General features: G+C 43.6%; 1 protein-coding gene across 1 annotated transcript in view; it reads left to right on the top strand.

Moving 5' to 3' along the window:
• Positions 1 to 18,565, top strand: part of anks1ab (ankyrin repeat and sterile alpha motif domain containing 1Ab) — a 38,846-nt gene that overhangs the window by 3,132 nt on the left and 17,149 nt on the right. Inside the window, exons 3-4 of the mRNA XM_053445981.1 lie at positions 11,534 to 11,606; positions 17,886 to 18,001. Coding sequence (XP_053301956.1) covers positions 11,534 to 11,606; positions 17,886 to 18,001 — 189 coding nt within the window. The remainder of the gene's footprint in view (positions 1 to 11,533; positions 11,607 to 17,885; positions 18,002 to 18,565) is intronic.

The raw sequence follows: 18,565 nt of genomic DNA, 5'->3' as shown, positions 1-18,565 counted from the left end.
CCCCTCCCCCCCTTTCTTTGTCATCCCTCGCTGAACAGCCCCTGCTCTCTGCTCCAGCCCCCCCCCCCCCCCCGCCCTCTGACATGAATGTTGTTTCAGGCCAGTTTGGGTGGAGTGTCCTGTTCTCAAGGGCATCCTGTTTTGCAGCTGCTCCCGAGTGTCTGTTCCTCTTGCTGATTTCAAGGGATTTGTTTGGGTCGGGGGAGATGGGGGCGTGTCCGGGCTGGAGCCAAAAACCCAAGTCCGGCCTGTGTGTGTGTATCTCATGAGATGATCAGCCAACAGCATCAACAATAAACCGACAGGGGGGGGGCTCAGGGGGGGGGGGCTGGCTTTAAGTCAAATACAAACACGATTGTGTTGCCGCATGCACACAAACACACACAGACACACACACACAGAAAGCCAACATACTGAAAACAAACAATGACATTCAAATATGAGAAAAGGGAAGCTATGAGTTGAAGTTTAACCTTTAAACATCACAGTACATATATTTTAAATTGTGGTATTTGTGGGAGCTTATGTAACTGCTGATTATTGTTTGGTTTCTGTTGTGGAGAAAGCTCTTAGTTTTCTTTTTGTACTTTCACTGAGACAGAGAGAGAGAGACAGTTTTATTATCTGCACGAAGGAGGTTAGGTTTTCATCCGCGTCTATTCATTCCTTTTATTTGTTAGCAGGGTTACTCAAAATGTTGGTGGAACATTAGGACATTTTTCAATATTTTTCTTACAAACAATGTCTTTATGACCATCTCAACAAAGAGCAGGCAAGTTAAAGGTGTCTATACATTAAGCAGTCTGAGGGTTTTATGTTTCATTACTCCTAAATAAAACGTAAAATAAACTAGAAATGCTCAATGGAAAAACCCCATAGACCGTAAAATAAAGATGGATGATGAGTCTCCTCTTCCTCCTGTTGATCAATGAATCTGCGCAGTAGTGATTATGGTGCAGGGCTGTGATATATACACATAGCTGTCAATCAGGAACATTCAGCCCAGTTTTATTGGACCAAATAAGGAAATTAAACCAAACTTGTTGGATTATTATCACGTGAACATACAGCAGTGTGAAGGGAACTAACATAAGTACTTTGACTTTTAGTTTGGTCCATGTCCAATCTGCTAACATGGAGGAGGCGGGGTTTTAGACCTACACTTCAGACATGTTTATCTTTATCAACAACGTCAATGTAAAAAACCTGAAGACCCTCAAAACATTCACTCTCAGCCCTGTAGGAGGCGACACTGAGTCCTGCTGTCTGTCCTGATTTAGGAGGGAGTCCTCTACCATGTGGTTGCTCTTTCTTCAGTATTTTTCTATAATTTAAGCCGAATTCTTACTTTCCCTTTAAGAGCAATACCGCAAATAACCTCATTACGTAAGAATCCTGCATTTCAGTAAGCGTTGCACGTGCTACTAAAAATAGAAATGGCATATATGATTAAGGTTGATTGACGTCTCCTCTGCAGCTGTTCAATACTCAAAAGGCAAAGGTTAACACAACCACATGTTACCGATGCTTGAGTGGTTTCTTTCGTGTGAGTACTCTAAATTTCCCAGATGTATTCGAGAGTTCATTACACATGCAAGCTTTCAAAGTGCAGCCAGTGTGCAGCTTCACTTTCAGACCGGGACCCCCTCATCAAACTATTAATACTATTATAATGTCACGTCTTCATCAGTCGTTTAAGATGCATGTGGCTCATACACATCTTTAATAGATTAACTTTGGAATTGATGGTGTGAAAAAAGACAGGATTTCAAAAACAACCAAATTAGTTTTCAGCATCTATTCGTTTAATTGGCCACAGTGAAGAAGAGAAAGAACCTTTTCCTGTTGGTGATTCCAGTTGATAAAAAAAGGGACAATTTTAAAAGTACGTGCAAGCTGGTTCATAATTCATATAGAGAGCCACGGCAGAGTGAACACATCCTGAGATCTGCTTAGACAGATGTGGTACATGAATATGAGAGCAGTGGGGATGTTGCTGGTAGGGGGGGGGGGGGCAGGGTGCGGGGGGGCACCGGCCTGCTTCACCTGTCACACGCCTGGAGCGTCTCCCACCAGGTGTAACACCAGCGACCCCACTCTGCCTCCACTTTGCTCTCTGGGCCGTCACTTCACACGTGCCATGCAGGACCGGATCGGTGCAGAACCGGTCGAGGGCCGAATCAAAGGGGGAAAGCTGAGGTGGATTCCTGCTGTCATGAAGTTACAATGATTGTGTTGTTATATCGAGTGAACAGGTTTTTGTTGACTTCAGTCTGTGCATCACAATCGTAGCGGGTCCTCGAACCGGCTTTTTACTAGGAACTACTTTGCATTTAGAAATTTCATTTAGCAGGAAACATAATTGCAAAAGTAACATTTATATTCAACATTTTTAATCTTCTGTGACTTTATTTTGACCTCTACCAAGGAGTTTATGTTTATGTCTATGTTTGCTTGTTCATTATCAGGATGATGCAAAAACTACATTCCACATTTTCCTTAATATCTCAAGGAATAAATGATGGATCAGACATCCTTAATAATCCAGATCTAGTGTCTGTAGATGTTGTTTTATCAGGGGCGTGTTGGACCTTGGTGGAGGTGTGTGCTCCACTGGTTGTGGTTCTAGTTGTGACATTCATTTCTCACACAAACTAAATCTTCCAGTAGTTGTGGTGTTTGCTTCTGTCATTCTCTGTCTATGGCAAAGTTGAAGGTGAACAGCGGCTGAGTGTTGTTGGTTTTACCTTCACAAAGGTGCTCGTGTTTCTCCCCCTGTTCATTGGTTTGTTTGTCACTGGGATCACACAAAAACTACTAATTGGATTTCTACAAAACTTGATGGAAGGTTGCGACACGGACCAAGAAAGCCCCTGTTCAGTTTTTGGTCCCGATCCATTGTGCCGATTGTTTTTTTTTGGGAGACATTGTGTGAAAGTTGGTGCAGCTTAATTGGCAGTTATATGTTCAGCTGATGGCTATTCTAGTTTATAAGGGAATCTGTGTTGTGTAACTTATATTCTGAGCATGTCGTCCATCTGTCTCTTGACATATTTGTGTCTGTCTCTGTTCAGCCTCTGTGTGACCGATTTGGAAGATTTTATTTTTGAAAAAATCCAAGCGTGTGTGTTTTTCCTCCCACCGGCTGAAATGAGCTTCAGACCGATACCGACTGAAACGCCACAAAAACAGTGTTTCCACTGGAAACTACTGAAATGTGAGTAAATCCACGTTTGTTGTGCCAGAAACGCCGGTCGCATGTTTGTAAACAGCTCGGAGCAGAGAAGCCTGTTAATGACCAAACGTCCATCAGCTGTCTGCAGCCGACTCCAGCTCCGGTTGCCATGGCGACGGCCACCAGCTCCTTCCTCCTCCCCGAGACTCAGGCTTTAGAGAGATTTGGCTCAGCGCTCGGTCTTCAGCTCCTGCTATTCAGTTCGGGTCTGTAACGGTTATCACCGGAGTTTGAACAGTGCGAGCGCTGCACGACGCTCCTGAACACATCTGTGTCGCTTTGGGTTCCTGGTGTCAAAGATGTGGAGAATAGAGTTTTCTGGTTTTCCCTGAAAAATCATTGTTCTTCATTTGTGTTGCAGTCTGAGGCTCACACGGGAAAAAGTGTAAAAGACTGTTTGCTTAAATACTTTTATTTTGCGGTAGACAAATTTGTTCAGGCTGCGGCTCTGGCAAAATATGATATGTGAATAGTTTGTGGCTGTGAGGGAAAGTTATGCAGACATTTTTCAGATCTGTTGAACAACGTCTCCGACTCGGTTTTGTATCAGCGCCACAAAAAAGCTACAAACTAAACATGAAATATTTCGGAATTCTCGTGCCATAACGCTAAGAAATGTAAAAAGAAAAATGGAGCAGGACTGGTTGTGGTGGGTTTGATCAACTAAAGGCATCGAGAGAGGGGGGGGGGGGGGTATCTAATAAAATATTGGCCTTTGACCAGATGGTTAACTTTGGGGGTCAATTGAATCGTGTCCATATCAGAGTAACCGTCAGATATCTCCTCATTTAGGTGAGTTCTGTTATGGTTATTTTGCATTATAACAGCTTAAACTTGGCATTTGAGATGTTTGATCAAATAGAAAAAAAACGTCATATTTCACACTATAAGTGGGTGTCAACATTTTGATTATGTTTCCTTGGAAAGTTGAAGTCGTCCTTCATCATGCTTTAGTTTGTTGTTGCAGATATTGTGAATATTCTCTCCAAAGAAAACGACCAATGTAAAACTGTTCCAAGTTATACGCTTGTCTAACAGTTTCACATAGTTTTATAAAAAAATAAAGCTTATAAATAACATATGATCATGCGGTTGGATAATGATTTCCCCCCCCATCCCCATCATTTAATAATGATGTCAAAATAAGTATTTGGCATTGTTCATTTTTTTGCTCAAAAGAGACAGAAGCAGTTGATAAAATTTCAGTTCCTCGTGCAGAATATTGTCAAATGAAGTCAATATGAAGCTTTTAAAATGTAATATTTCTCCTCATCCTTCCGTCACATAAAGAGCAGAATTCTTCTTCCATACAGGTGAAAAAAAATATACACAGGGAGGAATTAAATTTATGATAATCTGACGTGATCTGACGTTAACTCCCGATCCCAGCACGCTGCCTGTCGAGCTGGTTCAGGAATCCTCATGAAAAGCAGTCACAGTATACGATGCACTTTACCGACTGTGCAGGCCGTCCTGACTCTACTGTCTCCGCTCTCTGAGGATTTTTATTTGATTTCAAATGGTTTTAAAAACTGTCACAACGATGAAAAACAGCCCTAATCATGATCTCTGCCGGGTAGAAGTATGTGATTTAGGTCTGGTGCTGTGGAGCTGCTGGCCCATCTGTCTTTATTGACAATGATACTTAGGCAGTAATCCGGTTTCCAGTCCAGCGCCAGTGAAGCAGGCAGCCTTTTAGTTTCCTTTATTATATTCAGCCATCATTTCCATTATCTGCTCTGTTCTGGGCTCGAAGCCATTATTGACTCATAGACAATACTGTACTCTCTCCCCACTGTCTCTGTGAGGTTATATGTTGATGACTGGACAAGAAAATGCAAGTTGGGATTGCTATGCAACTTGAAAGAAAAAGTCTTTCTATTGCTACAAGGCAGAAATGAGTGAACTTGCACGTCCCTCAAAAGACTTGTCTCGTGTCCCAGTTCCGTACTTACTGGGACAAACTATACAAAATGGGTTTCGAGGTTTTTCTCTCTGGGAAAAGTGACAAAATGAGAGTTCTCCATGTCTGTCATGTATTTACACTAGTTCCGATAAATCTTTCATCGCTATGTTGATTATGAGCAACCGCTTTTTTTTCTTCATTGTGAATGTGCAGTGGTGTTCCAAAGTCAAAGCACGATTCTCAGCTCGTGCCCCAAACTGATGAAGATGAGGATGTAGAGTCTTATATCTACACTGTAAACTTCTTTACAGTGTAGATATAATGGTGCGTATGGGAAACACGACCATTTGCACCACATTTGCTAATTTATAGAACTGCGTTACTGACAGAGATTCATCATGACAGAGTTGGAAAACAGGATGAAGGGCTGTAAATCACTTTTGCTGATGCTGCTTGCTGGAATTGATCATCTCAATAACTGATCGATGCAATTATTCTACAATTCAATTATCTAGACACCGTCTTGATCTCTTATTTGTGTCTTTGACATTACTTGTACGGAAAACTGGTCCTGATAAATCTATTTAAAGCTAATAACAGCCTGTATATATCTGGCAGGCCAATTTATCAGTCAAACTAAATGTAATAATTTAAATTCACAAGTAATATAGATTTTCCTATGAATAAATCCAACCAATTTCATAAAAATCAGTCAAGCATATTTCATGTGATGCAGCAAACAACTCACAAACCAATGGACATCTTCTTGTTTCTAGATGGAAGTAGAAAGACAATCGAAGAACAGATACCTCCACCTATATAATACCCTACTTAACCATGTTAAAGAAAGTAAAAACCACAAGTACTTAGTCCATTACAAATATTGCATTTCCTGCTTTAAAATAATTGAGTCGTTCTGATTTTCTCCCTTGAAACAGAGCCATATCTATAACTTCTGTTTATTTCCCAGGGGCGGTGATGCATATAATGAGTGTAGGTATAATCATAATGAGCGTAGAGGAACTCTGTAAGGTTGACTGACTCAGGGAGACAGTGGCTAAATCCAGGCCAACATGGAGTCTTCTTTAATGTAACAAGCAAAGTGGGGCATGTTGGAAAATCACTGGATTAACCCAATGATCTGTTGATTCCCAGGAGAAAAGATGCAAACAACACAATCTGTCAGTCATGTAGCCTGCAATTGAAAAAGCAGCTTCATCGTGACTCTGGCAACTTTCAGGCTGTTTGCACTTTTCAGAGAAATATTTCTCAGAACAAGAGCAGGAGAAGATGTAAACTCGTCCTCATCACTTGTTACTGAATCTGGTAATCAGAACCAAGCTCTTCTTCTCTTGTTGAGGTGTTTTTTAAAGAAGTCAGCAGATTTTACCGTAGTTCCACCTGAAGTCACCATGTCAGAGACGTCTGACCCACCTGAGACGGCAACGAGGGTCAACCAATCACATTCGATTTAAAAGAAATGTAAATCAAAACCTATTGGCTGTAAGTAAAAGGGTCCAAGGAAAATCTGCAACAACAGATTAAAAAGCAGACTCGGATCACATGGTTGACAAAACCTTCAGGACCACCATTCACATTAATTTGGTCGGCGCCCCCCACACCCGGACTTACATGTATTTAAACAGAAATTAACCAGATACAATTTATGTGCAACATTTATCTATCCACGAGGATTATACGAGTAAACTATTATTATATAAGTAAATAATATTGAAAAAAATTATACAGGCTTTTTTATCTCAGGATGTTGGAGGCCAGATTTTCTTGCGAGCTTGAATAAATGTGAAGGGTGTATGTGAAATCAACTGACGGCCAAGGACTCTCATCCTAACCTCATGAATTGTATCTCTTCTATAAGAGCTATCTGCAGATGAGTCTTGGATCTTAGAACATAGATTTAAAAGGTTATAATCCTCAAAAGAAAGCAAAATACTTGTTTCCAAAGAACGTCCACGTGTTTTGAGTTTGAGCAGAACAAGTGACGATGAACTCGAGATCATACAGAATGATGACGGTGCCGAGGACATCAGTTAATAACACGTCCGAACCGGGCAGAGTTATTTCACCTTCCTCTTTCACAGACTTGAACTTGAAATGATGAAATAAAAAAGATTATTTTTTATTTTTTGCAGCATGTGCAGGAAGTGAAGAGCAGATCCACCTGCATTAACATGTAAATCTCTTCAGGAAGCCAAATCACTCAGACTCCACTGATTTAATGATAACCACTCCGAGTCTCATGTGCATAATAACGGCTCCATCCATTACTTTTCAGTGTGAATGGATCCAGTTGATTATTATTTCCCTTGTGATCCCAGTCGTTCCCTCAGAAACACATTTTGTGTCACATTAATTCCCACTGACAGGTGGACTTCAAGTCAAGGTAACCCGACCTGTTACTGTTTAAAACATTTGTCCAATTAGGGCAAGTCGATGCGTAACTCAATTTCCTGATCATAATTTGAATTGACATGATGTCATGTCAGCGCACGCTCAGGTGCAGTGATGTCTTTTTCAACAAGGGCAAAATTGATATTAGAAACAGCTCCTAGTACATAGAGCTACTTAACAGCATCATAAAACTAAAGCCTAAAAAAAATGTAATTCTAACCTGCAGTAATCATGATGGTAGGATTAACTAGTATAATCATGTAGGTGTAATTATTTGTACCATGAACAGAAAAAACCTTAACAGCATGTGCACGGATTGGTGGATTGATTCAGATCATTACATTTCGGAGCTGATGGGTCAAAGGTCAACAAGAAGAAGTTATTAAATGATGTAAAATATGTTTTTTCCAAATATCTGCATCTCATAGGACGATAGACCTGATATAGAGCTTATAAATAACATATGATCATACGGTTGGATAACGATTTCCCCCCCATCCCCATCATTTAATAATGATGTCATGATGATGTCATTTTGAAATGTCATTATGACAATATCAAATCAGATATATCTTAATTGTCCCCACAGGGGAAACTTGTCTTGGGCCAAAGTGCTGCAGCAGCTGCCGAACAGAACACAGTGCAACACAGAGCACAAGGACATATCGTGTAAGACCCAGAAATAATAACACAGAATTATATATAAATATGGTTTAATTACAGTAACTTTCTTATTTTTAAACTCAAAGTTATGTTAATCTATGTTAATTATCTCTGCAGCTAATTTGGAAGTGTAAATGTCCAGAGGTAAAAAGTAAGAGTGGCCCATCAGCGTGCAGGACATGTCCACGGTTCACTGCAGAGAGACAATCTGCTACGCACGGAATTCCTAAAATGTGCAACGCAGTGTTTTATCAATTACATTTAAAGTTGCTCAGAGTTTAGTATAACTGTTTGATTCATGGGAGATGGCTGAAGGTTGAAAGAGCTGCACTGTAACCTGGAGAATCCTTTAGGTAATAGATTTATGGTCATTGCCAAACCTCCAGCTGGTGATATGCAAGTGAATGAGACCGGGTGTGCAGGATGTTATGAAATATTTCCGCACTCTAACCGTGATGAAGCTGCTTTCCTCAGAAGAAGCATTTTGGTGACAGGTTTTAATAAAGGTGCACTTAAGCTAAGATGTAATGCTGTCCTGGCGTGCGTGCATGTGTGTGTCTGTGTGTGTGTGTGGGTGTGTGTGTGTGTGTGAGATATAGAATGTAACTGGGTTAATTCAAAGAGTAATGTGAGGTCTGCATTGCTAGAGGCATATGCCACGCGTCCCACGTGCCTGACTTCCAAATGAATCAAGGCTTTTCTACAGTGTTGATGCCACGAGCAAAGTGCATAGGGCTTTTTGAAACACTAAATATTACATCCAATAAGCCCGGCTGTGTCTCTGGTGTCACCTTTGAAAGCAGAATCAGCTTTTCAAGCTCACTAAAATGTCCACTGCTCATTGTGAACACACTCCTCTGGTGATTATCTAAATTTAGCTCCCTCCCAGCAGCTGGATTCACGAAAGGTTGCCCATAAATTTGCAGGGTGACCCCCATCCCACTAATTGCCTTGTTCAAAGGTGTCAAAACATGCACGTGGGGTCACGTCACCCTCCTGGAACAGCCAAAGAATATCAAATACCATTAATATGTAGAGGCTGTTCCTTTAAAGCGGGGTGAACGCTACATTTGTTCAGTGCACGGGGGCCAGTTGTCCTTGAAGCTTGAAGTAGAGCTGCATCGCTCTGGAGACAAGTTGCTTACCTTCTACCTGCGATGAGCTTGATTTATATTCAAATGTGTCGCACGCATATAATTTGTGCCAGACTGTTTCCTTGAGTCGGAATATCATCACTAATAAATGTACTACTGTGTGTTTATATATATTGAAGATGTATGACATTGGGTGCTTGAGGGAAATGTCAGTTTAGATGAAATGTCTATTTCCTTTGGGCAGAATGAGATCATGGGAATTTAATCCTTGTGCAAGATGGAACAGAGACAGAGCCGCTGTAAATGATTCATTTTAACACAATTGTTTATAATAAACTGAGGCGTCGGATCGAGATGAACTGATTCAAACGTTTCTCTAATGATTTTGATTATTGTGTAGATAGATAGAGAGATAGATAGATTACTTTATTCATACCTGAAGGGAAATTAAGTCGTCATAGCAGCAGGTATATTTGAATACAATAAAATACAATACAATAGAATAAAATAAAAAATATTGAGGTAGAAAGAATAAAAAAACAGGAACACAAGATAAATAGGTAGATACGGTGCAGTGGCAAGATGATGGTAATAGTACTGATGATATGATGGTAATGTTATTGTTAGACAGTATATACAAATAGTACAGTATATAGTATATAATATAACATAATATATATATTTATATATGATAGTAATTCTACCAGTATAATAGCAGTATATAGTAATAATGGCAGCAACAGTATATATAAAAGAAGATAAATGTGTTTAAAGTGTAAAGAAGATAAATGTCACGGGCGTTACCTCCTCTGCTTTATAACGTCAGTATTGGCTATAGGATTGTTTCCGATCCTAGACTTTATACAAAGATGGAGAACGCATCTCCCCTTCCTCTCGTTGTATGAAAGTGAAGTATCGCATGTCGGGGGGGCCAACTTGTGCTCTTGACGTCATTTGGAGCCGGAGTCTGAACTTTTTATAGCATCAAATATATAATTTAAACTAAACTTACTAGAAACATGAGTACTAACCCTAACCCTATCTTTGAAAAAATAGAGGGTTTTTCAGTTGGGTCCATGTCCCATTCACTAACATAGAGGAGGCAGGGTTTATGTAAAATATATAAAATGTTTGTCAGTAGAATCAAATAATCTACAGTTAATTTTTAACATCCCTTGTTGTTCATGTCTTATTGAAGGTTGTAGCTTCGGGAACTTGGTGAATGTTAAGAATGAGCTGTGATTAAAAATAATTACTGGCTCCTGCACTGTTGCCATCGAAATTATGAATTATTTTAATTATCTGCAAATGATGATTGTTAAACAGAGGATGAGGATTTGATGAGTGCATTATGATAAAACTATTATATTATACTATCAAACACTAACCCTAGTATTTATCCAGTGTTTCAGTGCAATACAAAATAAAAATTAACAATGTTCACAACTAACCTGATAATATTTTCTGTGTCCTCTCTTGATATACACACATCCTGCATCTGGCACCAAAAGCCCCATTTCTTATCTGGAGCTGCTATTCAGTTATCCAGCACAATAAACAAATGAAAATAAACAACATGGAAATTTATTTTGTGTCTCCTGAAAAGTCAGGGCCTACTCAAATAAACATTTCTGGCTCCGAGTCCCTAAACAACTCGTCTGCGAGTCGCTGTGTAATCTCCTGCATGCAGCATTGTGCTCACTTAACCTTGCAGAAAGCTGTTTCTCTATTCCGCCAAGCTTGAATAATACAGGTCTGAGAGGCCAATCGAATGCTCCCCTAACAGATCTGAATCTCCCTGGGTGTGAGCCTGGACCTGGGTCTCTCCTGCAGGCCTCCACAATTTGGACTTTTCAAAAGCTTCCCCGATTGTGATTCATCTTATCAGCCCGCTGTGTTTTTCGCTGAGTGCCGGGGTTAGTCATTGAATTGCCGTCCACGTCGGACTGTTACTTGTAATCCATCATTGCAAAGCAGACCACCTCCGTCCCAACTCTCCCAGCAGCGGCTCTCTGCTGTAATTCCTCACCCAGTGCCATTACTGCAGTGTTATTGCTTTGTAACTGTTTTCGCTCTGGTGTGGACGGAGGAGGGAGGGATACGAGTTTTCATGCACGTTTGTCAAATTGAAAAAGAATTTCAACGCGGGATCATTTTGATTATTTGTTCTTTGAGAATAATCAGTGTTGATATTTCATGTTTCATTCTTATGCTGCTCCACAGATCGAGAAGATCATGGACCTGATTGGAGCAGGCATAGAGACGTCCAAGAGCAAACAGCCCACACGCAGCTCAGGTAATGCATCACATCTTTTTCTATTTACACGATGATTGATTTCAATTTGTGCAGTTCGGTCCACTGACTTAATGCCTCTGGAGCAGGGTTAATATTTATTCACTTTGTCCGTCCATTCTCCGTCCCGTTTAATCTCAGGAAAGCCTCGAGGAAATCTCTTCAAAGTTAGTGCAAACATTCTGTTGAATTAAATGATGAACTGATTAGATCTGTTTGCTTTGTGAACACAATATCTCAGGAACACCTCAAGGGAATTCGATGACATTTTGCAAAAGAGTTCACTTGGACTCACAATCTAACTGATTAGATTTCTGTGGTCGGCCGTCAAAGTTCAAGGTCACAGTGACCTCACAGATCTGTGGTTAAAGGTTTCAGTGACCTCATATGAGTCTGGAATGTTTTATATATATAGTGTTTGGCAGTAGGATGGTAATTCTAGTTTCTCACACACATATGAATTTGTGGTTAGTTATCTATTAGTTGGTTAACGCAGAAAAACTAATTTGGGGGTTTGGGGAATTAAGTCATTAACCATTTATAAAGCTCCTAACTGCCTTGGTGCTGCATTGATGATAGTCCCATATATTTTATTGAATAGGAAATGTATGTAACATTGGCAGTGACCGTTTTACACCTTGTACCTGAATACATTTATGTCTTATTAAGTCTTATTCATACACAAACACATGGACTGTGGCGTTGTTTTCCTTATTAGTCACAGAGATTCAGGCTGTTATTCATTTGACACATTCTTGCTAATGGCAAACGTAATTCTAAATTCCCCCTCGTTGTCATATTTCCCTGTTTTCTCGAATTAATGTAAACCTCTATAGGGACAGAGCTGATAGCACGCTTCACCAGGGGTCCTTCAGGCAGTGCAGAGGACGAGGCCAGCTGGCGTCAGCTCGGTGTGTTTAGATAACACTCCTGAGGTGATACAGTGTAAACCCACCTCCATTAGATCCTCCGCCATAAGGACGTTTCATCGTACACGGTTGTGTAACAGCCTTTTATCTGGGTCTGCCCAGCACGGCACAAGACGTGTTTGAATAAAGTTCTGAATAATTTGGCGCAGTGTGCTTCACTGACCTCACATCTGCTGACCACAGCGAGGTGGAAGAGCCAGCGGGAAGTGGTAAAATGTGATAAATTAGAATAAAGCAAGGATTCTGAGAAAAAGCAAAGAAACTTCATTGGAATTAAGAGAATTAAAACTGTCATAATGAGATAATTAAGTTTATCCTTACATATCGTCTTCCTGTCAGCCCGTTGTAAAAGTCTGACAGTGGATGTGTATGCAAGCGAGTTCGGTTTGACCCAAGCAGCCAATTAATTTAAGTGCTGAGCACAGAAAACGTTGAGGGAATCTACACATTCCATCAACTCTCTTCCTGATTTCATACGTGAAAATTTGACTTCACTAATGAAGGAGAAAGGTAGATGAGAGGTTAGAGGAAAGTTGACGTCTTAAGTGTCAAGATAACAGCGGCCATCCCCCAATTTAATTATCACTATAATAAAAGTGAATTTATACGGAAGCGTTTAGAAACAGAATGTGCCTCAGAAAATAAAAAGAGTAGGAGCAGATCATTCAAACTTCTGAACAAAGTTAATTAAATCAACTTATAAAATACTCTGCTGTAATATGTCTAACGTCATCATGTGAATCAGCTCTACCCAGGCAGCTTCAAATCAAACCAAAAATCATTTATAATCGTTAACATTATTTTACGATACATATTGACTGAGCGACCCGGGAGCAAAGCTGCTTTCCATGGTGTTGATGTTAATTGTAACTCGACTTCAAGCACACTCACGCGTTCTTAGATTAATTACTATGCTAACAATGAAGACCCGAGGTGGTGTGTGATTACATAAAGGGAAATATGTTGTTTGTTTGTTTGTGTGTTTCACGTACAGGTGTGTGCTATTTATAGACCTCGTTTGAGGAACGTGTCCCAGATTCGGCTGAGTCATGCAGCCGCTCGCAGATTTAACAGGAAGATTCTGCATAAGTAGCTCCAGAGGCTGCTTCTGTTGTCTGTGCACGTTGGTAAAGAGCTCCTGCTGCTTTTTCTCAACAAATTACTGAAGAGAAATAAGCAGGAGAGGAGGAAGAGAAGGGTTTACACAAATATTAAAAACTAAATGCTCGCTCTTCATACAACCTTTATTTTGTTTATTTTATTAAAAAAATACAAGTGTGACAACCATTCCCCTTCCCCCTTTGTGCTGTTCCACTCCAGCCAGGAAGCCAAGGACGGCCAATTAATTCATCTTTAAGTCTGAACATCTATGAGAAAAAACAACAACCCAGCCCCTTCATTTTCGTGCCGTTTTGCAGGTTAGAGGATGAGATTGTTTGTGTTGTGTATCCATCATGAGCGCCTCGATTGTGCGCTAAGACAGCGTAGAGTAAATGAGCTTAAAAAGAGAGAGAGAGCGGCGAGAGAGCTCAGCTGAGAGCACGCAGGAGGCTCCGGCTCCGGCTTGTGTACAGGCACACATTGACGTTCAAAGGGAAAGAGTCCGCCTTCAGTTTCCCTGAATTAATTCAGCTTTGCGGCTCATTTTCTCCTGCGCCCTGCGTGTGTGTTGACAAGGAGCTTGTTCATTCCTCCTGCTCCGATTAAAGAGGCTCGGCTTTACCCAGGCACAACCTCTACCTCTTCCTCTGTAAATAGGTGCTGCTGATGGCTGCTCCTCTGGGTCTAGTCTAGACCTCAGTGCTCAAAAGGTGCAGAAACCCATTTGGATGGATTTTGAGGGCTCGGCCTGTTTAACATGGGATGAGACAGTGACCCAGTTTCCCCCCAGGGAGGAGCAGTGGATACTCTTGTCAGTCAGTAATTAGGTCCTACGACTGTGGGAGGTTTTGCTGTCCCAAATGTATTGAGGTAATTGGATAAGGTGGCTGGTATTTTTAACAGTCTTTGTCTGGATATTGTGGTGTAAGGGCTGGCTTTGGTTTGAGGCTCAGATGGGAAGAGAGGAGCAGCAGCAGGAGGAGGAGGAGGAGGAGTTGAGGGATCTTGTAGTGAATCATAATTAGTCCACTTCAATCCTCCTTACCTCCTCGAGATAAGATGGTGAATTTTATCTCAGCCGTGTGTTTCATCGCCTCCTCCTCCATTAGTCCTCCTCTGCCTCTCTTATCTGTCTTCCGCTCATTTTCTCTCCCTCTCGCTCCCTCTCTCCATCACTCTTCTCCTCGGCCGGACCGAAATCTGACAGCAGCTCCTCCTCCTCCTGCTCACGAATGATGAGAGCGGGCCCCCGGCCGATGACTGACGGGTCACGGGGAGACCTGACCTGGCCTTTTACCTGATCGTTAGCTCCACACTGCAGCGCGGGGAGCAGGCGGCCAATTATGGAGGAGGTCCAATCAATAGCCCTTCACTCTCCCTCCCCGGTTGGCCTCGCCTCGCCCCTGACAGCCTCCCCGAGCGGCCTGGCAAACCCGTTTGGGAACGTGTGAGGTGATTGCGAGCAGTTTGAAAACCACCTGCATAATTACGCCCCTGCCTGCAGCCCTACCCAGCAAACATAGGTGGCGGCTGAAGTACCAAACTCTGTTCTTTCAAATTCAAATGGTCTTTTTAGCGTCCAAAAAAGTATCTTGAGTTTTTAAAGCATCGCACTTGCATATCCCGTAAGTGGCTTCAGCTGAGCTCTAAAAATGGTTGATGTGACACGAGCATCTGGGAGTACAGGGCATAATGGAGTTTGCCTCTTTTCTGTCATGCTGTATGACTGGATGAGATGGAGATGGACCTGAAGTGTGTCTCCTCTTCCTCTCCTGTCCTCTTCCTCTGCTCTCCTACCCTCCCCTCCCCTCTTCCTCTCCTGTCCTCTTCCTCTCCTCGTGCATCATAGAACTTCTACCGACTTGAACCAATGCTGCCCCCCCTCGTCCTATCATCAAAGTAAGATGTAAATGAAGTACAGCCGTCTGCTAATAAGCGGAGGCTTTGTTTCAATACCCCATGTTAGCCCCAAAAAGAAAAAGGATGGAAGTCCTCCTGCAGAACTCGATGGGTCTCCGTCACCCATTTACATTCTTTGCAGAAAAGGAGTGTGGTTTTTGGGGCTTGCTCCTCGTCTCTGATGGTGGTGTCCTCTCTTCACTGCCAAGTTACAGAGTGCCTCTGTGCCATTCTAATCAATGCACCACCTCTCCTTCCATTCAAGGAAGGGTATCGGGGTGGTTTTGGTGGTGGCGACGGGGGTGTTAAAGACAGACAGGGAGTATGAGTGCATTCGAGAGGGGGGCCACAAGAGAAGGGGAAAGGAGCAGTGAGACAGACGATGAGGCAAGAGACAGAGACTGTGTTCTGAATCTGCATTTTGAGAGCGAGAGGCAAAGGAGCGAGACAGAGTGAGGGAGAGTGCGAGGCAGGGGGCGGGGGGGGAGCTGAGATAGTGGGAGAGAGAGGGAGAGCTGGTTACGTGGAGCAAGCACCCCACTTCATCAGGCAGCATACGGCAGCCCTGCAGTGCGATCACACAGCGTAGGGGAATGGGGCTATGAGAGCGAGAGGGAGAGGGAGAAAGCAGAGAGAGAGAGAGAGACGAGAGAGAGGAAGGTGGGGGGGGAGTTGAAAAGAGGAGCTTGAGAGATTTGCTCAGATGAGAAGGGGGGGGGGACGATCACTGAGTCCGTCGGCTGTCGTGGACGTGGGAAGGACTGAGGAAATGAGGTTGAGGCAGATCAGATCCCGGTCTCCCGTGTAGAAGTCGAGCCGGCGTCAGGACCGTGATGCCCTGTGAGCAGTGAGGGGGGGTGTGGGTGGGTGGGGGGGGGTTAGCGTGTGTGAGCCAGGAGCAGCAGCTGCCGTGAGACTGCATCTGCCTGCATGTCTCAGACAGGCAGGGGATGCAGCAAACCTCTGCCCTGAGCACCCAGGCTGCTAGCTGCACCCAGCGAGGAGGAGAACCAGGTGGGCTGGGGGTTCGTGAGTTGGAGTGGGGGAGGTTGGGGGGCGCTTGCCTCGGGGGGGGGGGGGGAAGAGGAGCTGGCTTTAACCCGCACTGTGGTCCTCCCGCAGTCATCCTGAGAGGCTCACCTGCCGTTTGATGGATCTGCTCCTCTGGATTTACCGCTCTGTGAGATGAGAGGCACGTCTCCCGGCAGCGCCTGAGGAAGAGTGTGAACGCTGGGCAGCACTGGGAGCAACAAGGACACCGAGCCTTTTCCCACCGGCACTCAGCTTCCCCGGAGCTTTATCAAAAGGAATCTATACTGGGATTTGACCACGGATTGAGGAGTTTGGAAATCGGCACACTGTGGGAAACCACCGAAGCCAACGTTTCTCTCTCTCTGTCTCGGTTGCAGGATTTACAATACGTCTACCTGACTCTAGTGACTGTGGAGTAAACATGATTTAAAAAAAAAAACAAATGCTGTCCCTCGACGATAAATAACGCGAGTATACCTCAACAGTACTTTATAGAATGCTGCTACCTTCATTGTATGAGCCGTGTCCTAGCTCTCAAAGAGGTTGACCAATGAAGCCATGGGACTCAGCCAGAGCTTTACAAGTATGTGGTGAAAACCCTGACAAATTCATTTTGGGGGGAAAACTGAAATATTTCTGTGTTACACCCTGATGGAGGGATTTTAGAGAAAATGACGGGGGATAGTTTCAAGCAGAGTAAAAATAATGTGTGATGTATGAAAATGTCTGATGTAGTGATAAGTAATTTCCATTTCCCCTAATATTTCGACCCCCCCTCCCCCCTGTTCGGTAGTGTCATGTTTTGGGACTAGCCAGACACTTGTTCTTACTCTCGCTCATCTGCTCACTAAAGGAATGTTTAGTGAACCCTGTTTGTTGGAAGATGCCGTAGTGGCTCGGTCCAACATAACTAACAGTACCGAGCTTCAGATGGGCTTCCTCTCCTGCACTACCTCCACCCTCGCCTGACAGTTACAGTAACAGCCGAGCGCGTGTGTGTTAGCCTAGTCAGTCCCCCCCCAACCCCCCCCCCCCCCCCAACCTCCCCCCCCCCCCATCCCGCAGGGCTTGAGCTGGGCCCCCGCAGCACTTACCGTCCTCCTCCCGTGGTTTGAGTTTAGCCGGGCCCCCGCCTGTACCGTGGGAGCCCCCTCACCCCCGGCCTGGACCCTGTCTCCCCCCCGCCCCGCCTGGTGCTGCTGCACTCGGCTCTGCCTCTGCTGGCCGAGGATGATGTGGCAATGCCATGTGTCGTCCTCCGAGTGCCGCTGCTACCGGCTGAACGGCTTCTCACTGCTGAAGCGCTTCCCTCTCTCGGCAGATGGGGCCTGCGGTAGAGCCCTGGACCAGCCGGTGGGAGAGTGGCTGGAGCACGTGGGGCTGCCGCAGTACGAGAGCAAGTTCCTGGTCAATGGCTTTGACGACCTGCGATTCATGGTGAGTCACCTGCGGGCACGTCATCCACCACCGGGGGGGGTCGGGTCCACTATCCATCACTCCGCCTCTGCCCCCGTCCACGTTGCTGCGTTTGTCTTTTTATGTCGCCGCTCTGCTTGTCTCTCTCACTTCCTCCTCGTGTCACACTCAGCCTTGAACCCTTTCGTCTTACTACCCCCCCCCCCCCTCCCCCCCTCATAACTCCTCTTCACCTCTGTGCGATGCATGACCCCGCTAAGATTTATGGGCCCATCACTGAATCCCTTTAAAGAACATGGGCTGTCATCAGTGGCAAGACAAATGACAAACCGAAACCCATTAACTTTTTTCCCCCAGCATTCCCACTCATGCTATCTCATCTACTGGACCAGCTACTGCAGTCATGTCCTTCCCTTATACTGGATCCTCTGCTTTACAGATACTTGACTTGAGCCAGGGACGTTCAGCTAACCCTAACCCTAACCCTAATCTTAAGGCTTACACTACAAAAACAATCCCTTATCTCAACACACTGAAGTCTATTCTAAATAGACTTTGCATGGTGGCTCGCCCAAATCTCCCTTA

Source organism: Pleuronectes platessa, chromosome 2 (genome assembly GCF_947347685.1).
Source record: "Pleuronectes platessa chromosome 2, fPlePla1.1, whole genome shotgun sequence".
Classification (NCBI taxonomy): domain Eukaryota; kingdom Metazoa; phylum Chordata; class Actinopteri; order Pleuronectiformes; family Pleuronectidae; genus Pleuronectes; species Pleuronectes platessa.
The sequence above is the reverse complement of the archived record's forward strand: the minus strand, read 5'-3'. Positions and strand labels throughout refer to the sequence as shown.